At 46.0% G+C, this 15,466-nt stretch overlaps 1 protein-coding gene across 1 annotated transcript in view; it reads right to left on the minus strand.

The window, feature by feature from the left end:
- The window catches only part of CEP112 (centrosomal protein 112), a 287,868-nt gene that overhangs the window by 32,696 nt on the left and 239,706 nt on the right, over positions 1-15,466 (minus strand). Inside the window, exon 13 of the mRNA XM_075579533.1 lies at positions 3,413-3,502. Coding sequence (XP_075435648.1) covers positions 3,413-3,502 — 90 coding nt within the window. The remainder of the gene's footprint in view (positions 1-3,412; positions 3,503-15,466) is intronic.

Below are 15,466 nucleotides of genomic sequence, written 5' to 3' on the forward strand. Positions count from 1 at the left end.
TGGATTATCCGACGCTCACTGCCGCAGATTAAAATTGGACCCGCAATCCGATGGCGGTTTGCAGGACGGATTCTGGCGGATAACCGAGGGCCGCCGGTATGTGGATAGCTGTTTTTAGGTCACATATCCTGAAGGACATGAATCAAATACAGATGGTCCAAACAAGAGTAAAAGGATAGTGCTTTAATGCGCATCAGAACCACTCTTCCTGGGTCCAAAATGAGTTCATAATAATTACATTTTAATAGGTTAAATGTAGTTTAAATAAGAGGTTAAATGATCAGCCAATATTTTTAAATATTATCTTTTATGTTTCCATAGTAACCAAATCATTGGTTCTTTGTTTCTAAAAGTAAATCATATGACAACAGAAACGTGCGTAGAATAAATGAGAATTCATTTAGCTGGTCTCGAAAAAAACAAAAACATTTTTATATTTTTACGGAGTATATATATATATATATATATATATATACATATACACACACATACATTTTTTATATACCAACTATGTGTTTGTATCTGAAGAATTTCAACATATATTCCCTTGGGAGAAATGAGTCATATGATATTCATTTGCACTTTATATTAACTAAGCATTTTGAAAGGAAAAAAGATGCTAGGGGTCATGCACTGAGGATGAAAGGTGTGAGACGAGAGAATGTCTTCCCTGCTGTACAGTGATACAGAAGGAAAGACACAAGTCAAGCATTAAATAGGGAGACAAGATGGGATATCATTATTAATAATAATAATAACTTTATTTCATATAGTGCTTGTCTCCCAATGGGACTCACAGCAGCTCTGAGGTTTTATGCTAAATAGGGAATGGGCAGTTTAGGACATGGGCGGCCAACTCCAGTCCTCAAGGGCCAACAACAAGTCAGGTTTTTAGGATATCCCTGCTTCAGCACAGGTGGCTCAATCAGTGACTGAGCCACCTGTGCTGAAGCAGGGATATCCTGAAAACCTGACTTGTTGGTGGCCCTTGAGGACTGGAGTTGGCCACCCCTGGACTAGGTGGTCGTCATCTGCCATCAATTTCTAGGTTCCTACGCAGTGAAACGATATCTGGAACTTGTATGGGAAGGCTTTCAATTAGTTGCTTAAAGAAGCAGTTTACCCTACTCAGGATAAAAAGCAGGGAGTCCCCAGAGCATTACGCGGGCCAGTAGGAAGCCGCAACGTTAATCAGGGGATTGAAATAACAGGAAGTGCCGATGTTACTTTTACTAGTACGTATATCTGAAGCAGGGGGTCTCCAGAGCTGAAGTTAACGTGGTTCGTCCCCCCCCGGTAAAGAAAAAGGGAGCGCAGTGGGGGAGATCTGCTGCCTTAGGCTGCGTCCAGGGTCAGCGCTTACTCGCTGACCCTTGCGGAGGCGCGCTCTCGCTTACCAGTGAGCCCCTGCAGCCGCAATGAGAGCGGCCTTAGCAGGGGCTCGCACACGCTTCCGCAAGCGTGCGGAAGCGTAGGTCTTTTTCAATTTTTAGATTTGGCGCTCACGGGAGTGCAGGGCCGGTCACGGGAGCGGTTCGCCCAATGAGGGCGAACCAGCTCCGTGACGTCACAGCCCCCCCCGACCAAGGCCAGGGAAAGCACGCGCTTTCCCTCAGCCTCCGCGCACCTCCGCACGGCTGCAGTCCTATGGACGTAGCCTCCCGCTAGCACTGAGCGCGCTCAAAGCATGCGTGGCGGGTGTCCTGTGTCTACTCGCGCGCGGGGGGAGGGGGGGTGGCGGCATTGCAGAATATTGAGCGAGCGGGTAAGTATAAAGTTTTTATTTACTTAAGTGCATTGCGTGTGTGCGGGCGTGCATTGCGTGAGCGGAGACTTGCATATATATATATATATATATATATATATATATATATATATATATATATATATATGCAAGTCACCTCGCCAAGCACCGCCCGCTCAGCGCTAGCGGGGCCGCAGCCTTATGTTAAAGACCCAAAGCAATCCCACAGCCATGATAAGAAAGAAGAGGCCTTGAAGCTCCATGTTGAAAATGTCCTTTTCCGGCGATAATGAAAGAAGCTGCCCATCCTGTATTTTACCATTGGACCCCACCCTTCTAGAATTGCTTACTTAATGCCAACCAAGTCTCAGAGAATTATCTGCTCTGTCTCACTTCAAATATGTCTCGAATTGCAACGACTAACTTGGTTTATAGCAGTTTTTGTTCCCTTTGTGTGTGTCTTGTATCTATTGGAAATAACTGAACACTAGATGCATGTCACAATGTAACTTTCTGGGTTAACCCTTTCGCTGAGCTGCAATGCATAGCCAGCTCCTCTAACAGAGCTGGTGTTAGCAGAAGGGAATACTGATGCTCACAATGTTAGATATATGTTCTTACTGCACCTTGTGTAGTTACTGTGGCTTTGTGAGTAACAAGGTGTGCATGTGATGCCTCCTAGAATAGAGTGCATCACACAGTTACATTTACATGAAGAAGCAACCTAAGTCGTCCTCAAAGCTTGCACTCTTTTCGACCATTAGTTAGCCATTAAAGATATCACTTCTACCTTTCTCCTGTCTATCACACGGTTCTGAAACGAAACCAAGCTCACCACGTGTTTGTAAGATGACCCTCCATTGCGATGTGCCCTCTTAAAGCTTTTCACCCTTACACGGTTTAAGGGAATAGTCCCTTTTCCGAGACTGTAGAGCGTACAAGATGGCCAAAGTAACGCCCGTAATAAAGAATCAGAAAGTGCGTTACTAATAGTCTTGTGCGGAAGGTGGAACATTGTCACAGGTCCTGCGTTCCACTGATAAACAAGAGAAACAACGCCTCCCATTCCCACCCCGTTACCCAATGTTACTGAATGAGTAGCAATTTACAGTACCAAGCAAACCACTAAAAAGCAGGAAGCAGTACCGTCTAGGACATCTTATTTCCAAGTATTATAGCTGCCACAAAATAGATGTATCAGTGGTTTTGTCAGCCCCTCTGTAGGCCTTTTTAGGGTCTCCGGGAGTTTTTCTATCTAGTCCGTATTTGGACAGCAAACTATAAATCATCATTCATTTTGCTGCTAAAAACCCCTAAAAAACACGGAATTCTTAAGCCCTACACCACAGATAACTCCCAGCACTGAAACTGTTAAAGCAGCGTGTAAAGCCGCAGTCCTGTTTTATTAAACCGGAAAGTCCCTAGGGAACACTGTATCATCCAAAAACGTAAATACCTTCCTGACATCAAGGGCGTCAGATAACTGGAGATGCTCGTGGGATCCAGACGGTTTAATTCTTTTTTTATTAAGGGACAAGAGAGGGTTAGAGAGCTGGAGATGCGGTCGGAAGCTGGGCACTTTTGCATTTCAATGGGATATTATATTCAGACTGAACAACAACACACAGCATCTCTGCCCCAGGGGGGAAGAAGTGAAGAAGAAAATACCTGCTCCTGCTTATCCAACTCTTTCTGCTGAAGCTTTTTTTCTGTTGACCGAAGTTGATTGCAATAGTTTTCCACTTCATCGTTCAAAAGCTAGAAAAAGAAAGAAAACACGTGTAATTACAATGAAATTACACAGTCACATGTGGAAGGCCCTTCATGGTCTATTTATTCAGCTCAGAAAATGTGCCCTTTGCAGCATCTCAAACATTTCCTATACCGTCTATTCACGTTTCTGTGAACGTTAAAGGGACAGTTTCCCCCACTCTTGTTTTTTTAAGCACTTATTTTTTTTATTCTTTATTTATTTATCTTTAACGTGGATGGGAAGCTTGCAGTCCCCAGAGTTGAAACACACTTTTCAGGTCCCTAGATCCCTGAAACACATACCTGTAAAGGGATAGGGGTCAATTAGCTGTTGCTGTTTCGTCCCTGAGGTTAGGGGTTGGGGTTTAGGATTTTTAGGGTTAGGGGTAAAGTAAGGGTTTAGGGGCCAGGGTTTTTAGGGTTTGGTGTTAGGGGGTTAAGGTTAGGATGTGGGTTTTTAGGGTTAGAGCAGGGGTGGCCAACTCCAGTGCTCAAGGGCCGTCAACAGGCCAGGTATTAGGGATACCCCTGCTTCAGCACAGGAGGCTCAATCTGTGGCTCAGTCAGAATGAAGCAGGGATATCTTTAAAAATCTGACCTGTTGGTGGCCCTTGAGGACTGGAGTTGGCCACCGCAGCCAATTGTCCTAGATGCCCTGTAGAGGTCGCGCTGGTAATGTCCCATCCAGGGGTAGGTAACCCGCGTGACACAGATTTAAATACACGGAAGTACCGGCACTACATTGCTTTCCGCAATGTTGACTGCATAAAAACATATGCAAACATGTTATGCTCTATATTGTAGATCAACACAGACCCACTGAGCCCCTGTTCTAAAGAGGTTACAGTCTAGTGCAGGATTGTGAACCGTTTTGTTCAATGTCACCCACAGCTGGTGTCATCTCTACCACTCCAGAGACCAGTGTCAATCTCAATCTCTCCCTCCCTTTTCATTAACCCCAGAGGGGGCCGGCAAATGCATTTAAAGTCCTGACAAAAGCAGAGACTCTGAGTGGCCTCCTTGTGTGTAACACCCGGGAGTAAGCAGTTAGCTGCTAGAGGCCTCCTTGTGTGTAACACCCGGGAGTAAGCAGTTAGCTGCTAGAGGCCTCCTTGTGTGTAACACCCGGGAGTAAGCAGTTAGCTGCTAGAGGCCTCCTTGTGTGTAACACCCGGGAGTAAGCAGTTAGCTGCTAGAGGCCTCCTTGTGTGTAACACCTGGGAGTAAGCAGTTAGCTGCTAGAGGCCTTCTTGATGCTTTTTCGGAGCCGGCGCAGTGGCAGTGCCAGCGCTGCACCTGTCTGTGGATGTTAGGAGCCGAGATGTGAACGTGAAGTCATGATATTTTGAAGACAAGGACACAAAGCAATGTAAGACTAAAGCAGACAGGTCAGTGTTAATCCGGCAACGGGGAGGCAAGTAAAAACAGGAGGGGGGATGTTTATCAATGCTGGAAAACAGAATCAGAAGCAATTATGTTTGTTTGCTTTGGTAAATCTGATGCTGTTTTTTAGCGTTTAGGGAGACTTGGAGATTTTGATGTAGATGTGATGAATGATTTGTGAAAATAACATTTAACCCTTGAAGCGCCAGAGGGGCTGTGGCAGCAGTGTACCCTTGGCCCCGTTGGCACTTTGGGGTCACCGGTGGCGGAACAGAACAGGAGCGGTGAATATGGCATCCCCTACAAACACGAGCAAATGGAATATGCAGTATGCATGGAGCCCTTGAAGAGTGAAACGGCGCCCAAAGGGTTAAGGGTTCCTCTGGCAAAGTGTTTGGGTAAAAAGAGAGCAAAATGAAGTAAAATACTCTGCTTGTATGTAACTATACTTGCAGATCATACAAGATCCACTGATGTAGAAGACGGTATTGCATTGGTTACTGTGCGGTAAGGCACTGAATGGGCAAGGTTGTATCTGGTGCCTCCATTCGTTTAAATGGAGTACAGGCAAATTGGATGAAAAAACTCACGCCGGCAGTGGTAAAGCGCGCTATTGCAGCTGCTACATATTTTCATTATTAAAACGGGCAGAAATACTGTACCTTCCTATAAGACAGGCCTGCACAACTTGTACAGTGAGAAGGGCCGAACTGCTCCAAGGAAAAAAGATTTGGGCCGCACGGGTAAAATCATCATCATCATCATCATATATATCTCCCCCACCACCCTTCATCATCCTCATATCTCCCCCAAAACCCATCATCAACTTTTGCGAGACTCCCCAGCGATCTCTCATACCCTCATCTCTCCACCTCACCAATACACATAATACTCCCCCTCCACATCAAACACACAATACCACCTGCACACCACACACATCCCACCCCCCTGCACCTCACATCACTCTCCCCTGCACCTCACATCACATCTCTCTCCTCCCCTGCACCTCACATCACTCCCCCCCTGCACCTCACATCACCCCCCCTGCACCTCACATCACTCCCCCCCCCTGCAACTCACATCACTCTCCCCCCCTGCAACTCACATCACTCTCCCCCCTGCACCTCACATCACTCTCCCCCCTGCACCTCACATTACTCTTCCCCCCCTGCAACTCACATCACTCTCCCCCCCTGCATCTCACATCACTCTCCCCCCCTGCAACTCACATCACTCTCCCCCCCTGCACCTCACATCACTCTCCCCCCCCCTGCACCTCACATCACTCTCCCCCCCTCTGCACCTCACATCACTCTCCCCCCCTGCAACTCACATTACTCTCCCCCCTCACAAGGAAAACAGAGTCTGGCCCCACAGCCCATTTCAGCAGCCCCCCACAGCCCATATCAGCAGCCCCCCAAGCCAATTTCAGCAGCCCCCCACAGCCCATATCAGCAGGCCCCCCAGCCCATTCCATTTAAGCAGCCCCCCCAGCCCATTCCATTTCAGCAGGCCCCCCCAGCCCATTCCATTCCAGCAGCCACCCCCCATGTCAGCAGCCCCCCCAGCCCACTCCATGTCAGCAGCCCCCCCCCCAGTCCATTCCATTTCAGCAGGCCCCCCCAGCCCATTCCATTTCAGCAGCCACCCCCCATATGTCAGCAGCCCCCCCAGCCCATTCCATTTCAGCAGCCCCCCATTTCAGCAGCCCCCTCCCATGTCAGCAGCCCCCCTCCCAAGTCAGCAGCCCCCCTCCCATGTCATCAGCCCCTCCAGCCCATTCCATGTCAGCTGCCCCCCAGCCCATTCCATTTCAGCAGCTCCCCTCCCATGTCAGCAGCCCCCCCAGTCCATTCCATGTCAGCTGCCCCCCAGCCCATTCCATTTCAGCAGCCCCCCCTCCCATGTCAGCAGCCCCCCCTCCCATGTCAGCACCCCCCCAGCCCATTCCATGTCAGCAGCCCCACCTCCCATGTCAGCAGCCCCCCCCCATTTCAGCAGCCCCCCCCCTCCCATGTCAGCAGCCCACCATGTGAGCAGCCCCCTAGCCCATTCCATTTGAGCAGCCCCACCCCCCCATACTTACCTGACGATGGTGGCGGCAACAGAGATGGCGGCAGGGAAGCGTGAGGGAAGCGCACTCTAGCAGCAGACCCAGAAGTTCTGGGTCGCGCTACACTGCTAGAGCGCGTCACTCTGCTGGAGCAGGCTGAGGGGGGGAGAGCGCGTCACTCTGCTGGAGCAGGCTGAGGGGGGGGGGGAGCGCGGTCCAACAGACACTGCTGGAGCGTGCTCCTTGTGTCCTTACCAGGGAAGGGGGGTGAAGGGGGGGGGGGGGGGGTTTGAAGGGGGTCCGTCGCGGGCCGCACCGGGTGCCCGGCGGCGGGCCGTATGTTGTGCAGGCCTGCTATAAGAGGACATACGAGTCCCTATACAAGCAGTATCGTGTGTGTGTATATATATATACAGTATATATACACATATATCAGATTCAGGCCTTGGCGATCTACTGCTGGATAAAGGTTTTCCCAGTGATCTCCCAGGTACTGCGGTTCCAGCCTCTCTTCTCCACGTCGCTCCCACACATTTTCTGATTTCCTCCTCACATCCTACTTTTGGTCGTAGTCTTGGTCTTTTAATTTCGCTTGAAATCCAGTCGAGTACCGTCTTTGTCCAACGATGGTCACCACTTCTTGCTACGTGTCCGTCCCACCGCCATTTTAATTTCTTCACCCTTCTGATGTCACAGACTTTTGTTTGGTGTCAAAACCAATCATTCTTTTTCCTGTCTCTACGGGTAATACCAAGTATACATCTCTCCATACTTCTTTGAGTTGTCTGAAGCTTCTGAATTATATATACATACACACACATGTTGTGCTATCGTTACTGTAATTCAGCATGCTGCTACTTGTAATGCTTTCTTTCAAACATGAGAAGTCCTATACAAAATCTCTGTTAAACCAATTAAACCCATTTAGTCATGGTTTATCTACAATGCAAGGGTATGAGCATGTATACCAAATAGATTTGTACGCTGCTGGGGATGTTTGAATAGAACGTGCACTTCTTTGTTTTAACAGAACAAATGTATTTGTGAGGAAACATCAGAGCTCAATTTTCCTGGCAATAAGATCTTCGAGACAAACAAAAAGAACCTACCGCTCAGCTAAAAAATACAAATCTACTGGATGGTGCTTATGGGGAGAAGAGAGAAATAGGAGTGGGCCCTAGAGTGGGATCCACAGAAAGTCTCACACCTAGTTTGCACCCTTTGCCACATACATGTATATTTGGATCGTATAGTATGTCCTAAGACCCAGTGTCTTAATAGACCGCCACTGTAAATCAGTTTATGATTTACATTTATAAGACCTTAGAACCACCACCTACGGGAGCACTGACATCATTACCCACAGGTAGAATTGCGTTGCGTTAGAAGACGTCTACAGGACACTATGACAATATGTCAAGACTTATTTACTAAGAAGTGCTACCCCGTAGGACACCTTTCCGTGCTGAAAGGTGTCTCATGGCGTAGGACTGCTTAGTAAATATGACCTCAAATGTCCCTGTTTACCCAGAAAAGTCCATGTTTGCAAAGGTCTGTACCAGGGGTGAGCAAACTTTTCCCGCGTGCTTCTGCCCCTCCCGCAACGGCAAATGATGCGCTCATGTGATGTCACGTTTGACGTCAGGTTACCATGACGACGCGTCGCTAAAAGGGAAGGTAAGTGTTTTATAGAGGCCTTTCGCAGTTCCCCGGCATTTAATTTAAAGCGCGGGACCTCTATAACTGCCGCGCCCCCCCCCCGAAAATCTAGCGCCCATCCAGTTTGCGCACCGCTGGTCTATACTGAAGCGCAAACTGGTCATCAAAAAAATCATCAGAGGCTTATTTAAAGTGAATGAGCCCAGGTGTCCTGGGCAACTGGAAGGCGTTTTATGGTATAGCATTGTTTAGTGAATATGCGCCATAACATCTACACTGGCGACACACTTTATTCGAGCTCGGCTAGTCCCACGAATTCGGGTATACCCGGGTGTATTGAGGTTTGTGACTGTTTTCTGCCCGAGTGCATTGGGTTATTTTCCAGGCAGGGATTGAAGCATTTCATTCCCGCTGGCTGCAATACTGCACAGTATATATATATATATACTGCATTACAATTCATGAATTTATGCCATCTGGTAGACACGCGAAGCATTGCAGCCTATTAAATCCTAATCATTATCATTTAACAGATCAGCCGCCCGTCAGCCAGGCATGAACCCAGGCTGGGAAGGCAAACGCAACGGGGCTTGTCAGAGGTGAGGAGCGGCGCATTCCAGGTATCTGCCAGGTACATACTGGGTATTTGCTCGAATAAAGTGTGTCGGTGCAGTACTTAACCTCACAATGCTTATGTGTGACCGTTGATCCACATCTCCCATACGCACCATGTTAAAAACAGAGCACCACAAAAGAGTGTGCAATACAGGTGAGAACTTTCATCCATAGCAATTACACGGCGTATTTACCAGGAGAGGCTGTTTCACAACAGAGTCCATCTTGGCTGAAGATGATTCATTTGAATTGAGCTCACAAACGTTACCCGCTACCTCCAAAAATGGTCCCGACTACAGGCTAGGCACTACACATTGACAACACTAAAGAATATACCAATTACGGATAGAGATAATCAACTTGATGCTCTTTTCCACACGGCGAGATATGGGAAAATTTCAATTAAAAAAATATATCAGTGTCTGAAAAAAACAATGCATTTTAATGAAAATACACTGGGATTAGGCGCATGGCTAGCGGACTGCCCAAATCTAAGTATGGAGACTATTATGAGACAGTTTGGGAAATCATTGAAAAGTATCCCATCCCCAACATATCAGGAAATGCACTATAATATTTTTCATAGGAATTACACTACGCCCAAATTTAGACTCAAAGCTAAACTATCTCTAGACAGTAAATGCACAAAGTGCACGGCCCCCGGGGCGGATCTCTTACATTGTCTATGGAACTGCCCAGAGATCCAAGATTTTTGGTCACGGTTAGGGAACTACTGCAAAGAACCTCTAGACACAACAATTCATATAGACCCTGGATATGCGATTGTCAATATTATAAATCTAGATGCAGAAAGGGATACCGGGGACAAAACTGTAAACAACAAACAAATTATAGCTACGGCCGCAACAAAGACAATTCTGCAACAGTGGACACACAATACCTCCCCATCTTTAAAGCTATGGGATGAAAAAATGTTTAGTCTATTTACACATGACTGGGTAAAAGCCACGACAGACAAAGAAAACGGAGACGTTTTCCAAACTTGGGAAAGCTTCATTGCCACACAATCAGATGAGATAAAGTTACAAATCCAAGAACATCCCCAGCACACAACATGCACGTTAACCAGAAATCCCCCAGTAAGAAACTACTGCAAGTGTTACACTGCCCCTAATATCAGTGAACTGGGGGGGTGGGAAGGTACCGAATAGGACTGTCAACAGATACTACAACGTACTGTAAATAGATCAGACGGTTATAAATGAGAATGAATGAATGATCTCGCGCTCAAGAGGAAACGGAGTAGAATCCAGGGTGAATCACCAGGAGGAGAGAATTTAAAGTTGTGAGATAAACCGGTTGACAATATACAGTTTAATTTGTTATTGTTTTAATTAACAAAATGGGAATTTATAAAATGTGTAATATACAAAGTGGAATCACTTGATTAAGAAACATGCTATATTATGTATGAAGGAATATATTTTATGTACATGATTGTATAAATATCGCTAGGATAAGCCCTTTTTGCACTCATGACGCAAATAAAATCCTAATTCACTCACTCATTTTATCCCACCTTGACAACTGCAGCCGTCTCCTTGCTAGTATTCCCATTCTCCGCCCGTCCAAACTCCAATCCACCCAAAATGCTGCTGCCAGATTCATCTACCGTACTCACTTCTACTCCACCTCTACTGCTTTACCACGCATATCCCTACACTGGCTTCCCATATCCTCTACAATCAAATGAAAAATTCTAGCTCTGATTTAGGCCCGGGCCATGGTGCCTTCGCCCGCACGGAGGCCGTGATGAAGCAGGTGCTTTCCCTGGCCATGGTGGACGGGCCGTGGGGGGCTTTCCTAAGGGCGTCACAGAGCTGGTTCACCCTCATTGGGCGAACCGCTCACGTGACCGGCCTGTTGTTCCAAGAAATCAGTTTGAACTGATTTCTTGCGCAACGCGCGCCCCCGCACGCTGCATGGACGCGAACACTGTTAAAGCAGTCTGCTCTCTCAGCGTGCGGACGCCTCCACACGGTCTGCGGTACCATGGCCCCAGCCTCTCAAAGCTCTCAACGACGCTGGCCCCTTACATCTCAGCCCTCATCCCAAATAAATCCCTATACGCCCCCTATGCTCGGCCTACATCCACCTTTCCTCCTGCCTTATTACCTCCTCTCACTCCTGCCTACAAGACTTCTCCAATGCTACCCCCTCACTCTGGAATTCCCTACCACGACCAAGACTCTCCCCCAGCTTTCAGACACTGACATTTAAAAAGTCACTGAAAACTCCTCTATTCAAGGAAGCCTGTATAGCATATTCCTAACACCCCCTCTCTCCCCCCCGACCAACCCAACAATATTGGGACCAGCTGTCGAACAGGCCCTCATTACCTTTTGTATTTGTTTATGCATCTTTGTCCTTATTTGGTATGTAATTCTGCTTATGTCATTCACATAACTCCTTTTCCCGCCGCCCTCCTCCCCCCATTATACCACGCTACGGAACATCTTGGCGCTTTACAAATAAAGGATAACAATAATGAGTTTAGCAATGGAGCTCCTTAGCGCGGCACTAGGAAGCTTATTTACTGCATCTTGAACATGGGCCTCAGTGTAACTGGTTTTCCAAATGCTGTGTAAACAGCATTGCTGTTGAAAGTCTACACCATACCTGACCTTGGGAGTGCTTTGTGTTGGCTCGAGAACAAAGAAACTAATGTTTTGCTTTTCAGTGCAGATATCCTACACTTTGAAAAGCACTTAAAAATGTAAATGAGATAATACGCTCTGTGCTAACAATGCTGCCTAACTTCAGCTTAGGGAAATAAATAATACCAAGCCCATTTCAGGTGGATACATCCAAGAGGAGAGGCGAATGAAATGAAAACGGACTCGGTTTCTTAAATTAACACTTCACAGAGAGTAAACAACCTACTGAATGGGAAGCAAACCTGCCCAAACTTTGACAGCTGGGAAAATTAATCATTTGGCTGTTGGGTATACATGACAACAGAAACAAATAAATACAGAAAAATTACCAGTGACATCTGATAATATGACTGGAGGCAAAAACATTTGATAACTTGTAACTTCCTGCGTGAAGGTATTCATTACTAGCCGTGGCGGAACACACAACGGTAAAATAACATGTCCAGGAGGACCAGCAGGAACAAGGAGTCGGTGAATACAAGAAAAGAATGGACGTCGTCGTACGAGAAATGGCGTTGAATGGGTCCACTGATTCTGCAACTTCGTGACCCACACTTAAGCCGTTTAATGCAGCAGGGAAAAAAAAAAAGCTGTAGGAAATCCAGGTAATAAAGTGAATAGGAAACTCAAAGTGACCCACCCACATGGTGCTCATTTGCATGTCATTACCCAGAATCCTTGTCTGCAGCCTACCCACTGTATGATGTAAAAAAGGGGTATATAAAGCAGATGTGGAGATCTGTGGAAGATCTGCACACAAGCTCATGAGTAATTTCAATTTACATTATTTATTGTGAAACAATTGAGTGAGTTTTACCCATATCATCCATGTTGTGATGCCCTTTAAACGACATGGGAGTTCTTTGTAGACACAGCTTCAGATACATTTGGTGTACAACTATGTAAGTGAAGAGCTATTGGGGGCCTTTAAAAAGCTAATACAATTTTCAACATGCATACATACACATATTCCCAAGCGACTTGCACATTGGTGAGTGTTGGGTTTGAATGTTCTGACTCACTCAGCATACACTGTATTTTATGAGTTAACAAGCAAGTCTGGTGTAATTTCAGAGTTAAATTCTACCAGGGAGATGTGTTCCCATATGGGTGGCTTTATAAAACAATGATGTACAGAACTGACTGCAGCCCTGCCTGTGCACCACCTTGGTAAACATTGAAGGCATCCAGAAGATCAATATGTTGACGATTAAACTTGTGCAATAATGTCTTCCTATATTGTTCTGCGCTGAGAGCCTAATCTCGCCTGACCAGTTTAAGTGACAATGCCTCAATTAGCGGCATTACGTGGGTGAGTCAAACAATATCCTGATATTTACCACTAATAGGTTAATTAAGTTTGAAGTAGGCCTATTAATCTAAGAGGTTTATGCCAAATTAACATAGTGAATTCTGGAAACACAAGTAAAAAGGGAACAAAAATAGTACAGTAGTATGAGGCATGGAAGTAATTTCCTCTATTGAAGTATGAGCCAAGTACCTTGAGAGAGACATTCTCCAAATGAAGGTTACCATACATCTACGTCCCAATGGCCCCATCATGCACACTCTTATGTGCATGAAATACATTATATTGAGCTTGCACACTACATTGCATCATTATAACAATGTTAATCAGTTTCTCACACAATGAGTCTGTTCTTTCCCCTTGTTTATAGAACAGTATTCCACGTCAAGGCTGACTTTATATCTTGATTCCTTGGTGTGCAACATAATAGATCAGGAGTGGCCAACTCCTCAAGGGCCAGGTTTTAAGGAGATCCCTGCTTCAGCAAAGGTGGCTCAGTCAAAACGAGTGAGGCACTGATTGACCCACCTGTGCTGAAGCAGGAATATCTTCAAAACCTGAGCAGTTTGTGGCCCTTGGCGACTGGAGTTGGCCGCCTCCTGGTATAGAACTCGATTCTTTATAACGCCGGTCAAGACAATGCATTTGCTTCAAATACCAACAATCAAAGTGTACGTTCTTTAGGCGTGAAGAGTTGTCTCCAGTCTGAGTATTGAGTTGGCGACGTCGACAAAAGCCAATTGTCTAACTTTAAAGTCTCTCATTTTGTGTTTGGCTTTGTAAATAAGACTTCAGCTTTGCGCAATTCAGCGGGACGTTGGGTTTATGATTCTACTGCCTCTTCATCTGAAAAACTTACTTTCCCCTTCTTATTTGCAGCATTGGTCATTTTGCCGATGACTACATTGAGCACTGAACCACAGTGCAAGCAATAATAGTAATTAGTCTCCATAGTCAGGGTAAAGAACCCGAGCAGTAAAATAACAAGGGTAATTATGATGTAACCGTAGAAAGCACTGTAATTATCCAATTTTAATGATCCTTTTAATCTTGCTCATGAAAATTAAAAGTAAACCAAACTTCCCACTTTAAACAATGAAACTTTAGTCTGCCGCACGGATTGAAGTGGCATGTGAATAGCTGAGGGTCATTTCATTTGCATTTACCTGTATGGGGTGAAAGGGCAGTTTTTATTGTGGCGCCTGCTCAAAGACTGTGATGCCAAACGGGTCGCTGCTGGGGAATTCTGAAACGGGACGTATTTCAGGCTCCCCCAAAAACCTATGGGACTTAATAATAAATAAAATACTTGTATCTACTGGGAAAATAAAGAACATACGTGTTTGCATGACAGATGAGGTTTGCCCTCTTCTCTGATACAAGTCACCCAGGGGACGCCAACTCCAGTCCTCAAGGGCCACCAACACGTCAAATTTGAAGTATATCCCTGCTTCAGCACAGGAGGTTCAATCAGTTAAGCACAATCAGTTCAATCAGGTTAAGCACAGGTGTCTCGAAGTCGACTGAGCCACCTGTGCTAGAGCAGGGACTGATTGAGCCACCTGTACTGAAGCAAGGACTGAATGAGCCACCTGTACTGAAGCAGGACATCCTGTAAACCTGACTGGTTGGTGGCCCTTTAGGACTGGAGTTGTCCACCTCTAGTCTCCCCACTCCACAATACAGCTTTAAGTGTGTTTAATTCAGAAACGCTATTTGTGGGGGAGGCCAGTTTACATGTTAAGGTTAAAAACCCTTAGGGCCTAGATAAACCAAGCGAGGCTAAATCAGGGAACATAACGTGGCACTACCTAAAACAGGCAAGGATAAGGTTCCTTGAGTTAACATGGTACTCGCCAATGCTAATTAAACGCAAAAACAACACCTGTACTACATCTCGTTAGAATAGGGTTAACGTCACTTTATTGTAGGTTGACGTGGAGTTATCTTCCAATAACGTGACGTTGGGCCATTCTTGCCTTTATGCTTTTTCAGACCCTGAAACAGGGCTTTTGCTGGGTAGAGCAGATGAGGGAAATAATGCTGTGCTATTTAATTCATCCCTCACTGTGGTGTTACAACCACCCAGACCCTGCAAGAGCCCAATGTCAGCATCTGGATAGGAGTAATGGCAAGTTTAGCTATGACTTCAATAACGGAACCATAAGATCCCGCGTTAACCTTAACGGACTTTGGTGAATAAGAGATATTGTTTGCGTGTAATTATCACGAACGTCTTTTTTAGTGAACACTTTCTTTACACGAAACAACAT

The sequence above is a fragment of the Ascaphus truei genome, chromosome 22, assembly GCF_040206685.1.
Source record: "Ascaphus truei isolate aAscTru1 chromosome 22, aAscTru1.hap1, whole genome shotgun sequence".
Classification (NCBI taxonomy): Eukaryota; Metazoa; Chordata; class Amphibia; order Anura; family Ascaphidae; genus Ascaphus; species Ascaphus truei.